Source organism: Grammomys surdaster, unplaced genomic scaffold (assembly GCF_004785775.1).
Source record: "Grammomys surdaster isolate TR1022 unplaced genomic scaffold, NIH_TR_1.0 126198, whole genome shotgun sequence".
Lineage (NCBI taxonomy): Eukaryota > Metazoa > Chordata > Mammalia > Rodentia > Muridae > Grammomys > Grammomys surdaster.
In genome coordinates this window covers 37,162-40,975 of record NW_021621003.1, presented here as the reverse complement: position 1 = coordinate 40,975, position 3,814 = coordinate 37,162, and the positions used below count along the sequence as shown (strand labels likewise).

The 3,814-nt window shown below is 38.8% G+C and overlaps 1 protein-coding gene across 1 annotated transcript; it reads left to right on the top strand.

Annotated features, from left to right (window-relative positions):
- The first annotated feature begins 2,244 nt into the window (after positions 1 to 2,244).
- On the top strand, positions 2,245 to 3,216 carry LOC114613339 (olfactory receptor 11G2-like). Its single transcript, XM_028758616.1, has one exon. It carries the CDS (start codon positions 2,281 to 2,283, stop codon positions 3,214 to 3,216), a length of 936 nt encoding a protein of 311 aa, XP_028614449.1. The 5' UTR covers positions 2,245 to 2,280.
- The last annotated feature ends 598 nt before the right edge of the window (positions 3,217 to 3,814 follow it).

Here is a 3,814-nt window from a genome sequence, read left to right as displayed (position 1 = left end):
CTCCTACCTCCCCACCCTCAAATTCCCCCATACACGGAGTCCAGCCTTCATGGAACCAAGGATCACCTCTCCCACCTATACCTGACAGGACCATCCTCCCTTGCAGATATAGCTGGAGCCATGGGTCCCTCTCTAAGTGCTCCCAGACTGATGGTTTATACCCTGGGGGCTCTGGTTGGTTGGTATTGTTGCTCTCCTCATGGGGTCGCAAACTCTTTCAACTCCTTCAGTCTTCACTCTAACTCCTCCATTGGGAACCCCATGATCAGTTCAGTGGTTAGCTGTGAGCATCTGCCTCTGAATATGTCAGACTCTTGCAGACCTCTAAAGAGACAGCTATGTCAGGCTCCTGTCAGCATGCACTTCCTGACATCCACATCAGCATCTACCTTTGGTGACTGCACATGGGATGGATATCCAGGTGGAATGGTCTCCAGACAGCCCCTCCTTCAGTTTCTTTCCTACATTTTGTCTCCATATTTGCTCCCTTGAGTATTTTGTTACTCCTTCTAAGAAGGACCGAAGCACCCCCACTTGGTCTTCATTCTTCATGAGCTTTATGTGGTTTGTGAGTTGAATCTTGGGTATTTCAAGCTTCTGGGCTAAAATCCAATAATCAGTGAGTGACTACCATGTGTGTTCTTTTGTGATTGGGTTACCTCACTCAGGATGATATTTTCTAGTTCCATCCATTTACCTAAGAATTTTTCGAATTCATTGTTTTTGGTAATATTCCATTGTGTAAATGTACCACATTTTTTTTATCCATTCCTCTGTTGAAGGACATCTGGGTTCTTTCCAGCTTCTGGCTACTATAAGTAAAGCTGTTATGAACATAGTGGAGCATATGTCCTTGTTAAATATGAGATACTTGTGGAATTTGATTTCAGTTCTCTCATGAGAAATAAATACTTGGCCATTTGAAACCTGAAGCTGAGGCCATGGACAGATGAGTGTAGACCTCAGCACACATATAGAAGACAGTTCTCTATCTGCAGACATTTTTCCCCTTCTGCCCCATCTAATCCCAGGAATTCCCTAAAGTAATACAACAGGGTGAGAAATTAGAATCTTGGAATCTTGGTTATTCTATTTGGATAACGTAAATGTCCTTGACAGAGAATTAAAAGTTTTTGTCTTCTAGTTTTGGGGTTGAGGAAGTACAGCTTATTTCTGGATTTTTAGTGGTAGAGATCAATCTCAGAGCCTCTCACATGATGGACAAGTACCCTATCATTAAGCTGTATCCCAGCTACCACTGAGCTGCATCCCAATCCAAAATTACTATTCTTCTGAGAGAGAGGCCTATAGTTCCTAATGAATCCATGTCAACTTTATCAGATTATTGATATTGAATTTAGCTTTCTTCACCTGTGTTTTTAAGTTCAAGTTACTCATAAATATCTGCTATAAATTTTTATGTATTTGTACATGCATTTGTTACTTAAAGAAATGTCTCAATAGATTAGGCTGAAATACAGATATTTGATAATAATATTAGGTTACACAAAAATTCCATTTCTTATTTTGGCAGTCTTGAGGACCAGGCCAGGACTTAATGAATGTTAGGTGGGTGTTCTCTCATTGAGCTACAACTATAATCCAAAACTCTTACCTTTTTCCTGCTAAGAGTCATAAGTACTCATCTAAAAACAAATGCACCTGGTAACTATTTAAAGAATACTAATAAAATTTATTCATTCATTTTTTCTTTCTTTTCTTTTCTTTTCTTTGTCTCATTGTCTGTTTGCTTGTTTCTTTGAAACAGGATACCCTGTAGCCCAAACTAAACTCAAATTTAGTATATAGTTGATGATGGCCTTGAACTCCTAACACTCTTGCTTCAAGCTTCCAAGTGCCGAGCTTGCAGGTATGTACAACCATTAGCAGATTTCACTCATTTTTTTTTAACTAGGAGACATTTATAAATATAAGAATCATCCAAAACTCCCATCACACCCAAAATATTATTCCTTAATATATAGAACTGTGCCTATGATGATGTTTGATGAAGAAATAGTCAACCTGGTCTATTTATATCAATGGAAGAGAATCAGAGGAGTGGCTGGTTATACAGCATAGAATAGGGGCTTAAACTTGTTCAGCTCATTTCTGAATATCCCGTGCAAAGAAAAATGGCAAGAAAACAATACGACTCCAGTAAAATATTGAACAAATGATAAGCAAACTATTCTGTTTCCTATTTGAGCAAAAATTAAGTTCCCTCAGCTATTTCTAAAATATTCAACAATTTCTAGTGCTTTCACAGGGCACAGACAAATGCAAACACTCAGTAACCCCATCAACTCCAGCACCATCACTGGCTTCATCCTCCTGGGCTTCCCCTACCCCAGGGAGGGGCAGATCCTCCTCTTTGTCCTCTTCTTCATTGTCTACCTCCTCATCCTCATGGGCAACGCTTCCATCATCTGTGCTGTGTACTGTGATCAGAGACTCCACACTCCCATGTACTTCCTGCTGGCCAACTTCTCCTTCCTGGAGATCTGGTATGTCACCTCCACAGTCCCCAACATGTTGGCCAACTTCCTCTCTGACACCAAGGTCATCTCTTTCTCTGGATGCTTCCTGCAGTTCTATTTCTTCTTCTCCTTTGGTTCTACAGAATGCTTTTTCCTGGCAGTCATGGCATTTGATCGCTACCTTGCCATGTGCAGGCCTCTGCATTATCCTACTCTCATGACTGGGCGCCTCTGCAACATCCTTGTGATCAGTTGCTGGGTGCTTGGTTTCCTCTGGTTCCCTGTTCCCATCATCATCATCTCCCAGATGTCCTTCTGTGGGTCCAGAATTATAGACCACTTCCTGTGTGATCCAGGTCCTCTTTTGGCCCTTGCCTGTGCCAGAGACCCATTGATGGAGTTTTTCTGGACAATTATAATGTTTCTTCTCCTGGTTATTCCTTTCCTCTTCATCATGGGATCTTATATATTGGTCCTGAGAGCTGTGTTTAGAGTTCCTTCAAGAGATGGACAAAAAAAGGCTTTCTCAACTTGTGGGTCTCATCTCACAGTAGTTTCACTCTTTTACTGCTCAGTAATGAAAATGTATCTGAGCCCAACATCTGAGCATGAAGCTGGAATGCAGAAGGTTGTGACTCTGTTTTATTCTGTGGGTACTCCACTCCTTAATCCTGTGATATACAGTCTGAGGAACAAAGATATGAAACATGCCCTGCAGAAGATTTTAAGAACATAAAAATTTGGATTTTAAGCAAATAAATCACATTTAAGTGTACGTGTATTGAATTCATATATATATATATATATATATATATATATATATCCTAATTCACACACACATACAAATATATATGTATACGTGTGTGTGTGTGTGTGTGTGTGAGTGTGTATGTATAATTTAACCATGAGAATGATTAAACTGTGCCATTTACAGCATCATGAATAAAATGAAAAACTTCGTGTTAAGTAAAATCTGTCAGTTGTGGGCGATCATATACTACATGTTCTCATTTATGTGTAGAAATTTTTTAAAGGAATAGGATAATGTTTAAGAGACTAGGAAGTATAAGGAGAAGCAATGCAGTTAGTGGTTGCAACTGTTGCAGTTACTCAACATCTGTGTTTGATAATATAATTGGTAAATATGTCTGTCAAATACTAATTCTGTTCATACAAAAGGACTGATATTTTGTGTGTTCTCAACATAAAAGATATGTTAAACATTTAAATAATATTTATGACTGTTACATTGATATTATATGCATTGTACTTATATACTGAATTTCACTTTGTACTTCACAAAAATGTTCAATACTATATCAATCAAAAATAAA

Bases quoted from the DNA above. Each gene is read 5' to 3' on its own strand.
- LOC114613339 (XM_028758616.1), top strand. From the start codon at position 2,281: ATGCAAACACTCAGTAACCCCATCAACTCCAGCACCATCACTGGCTTC.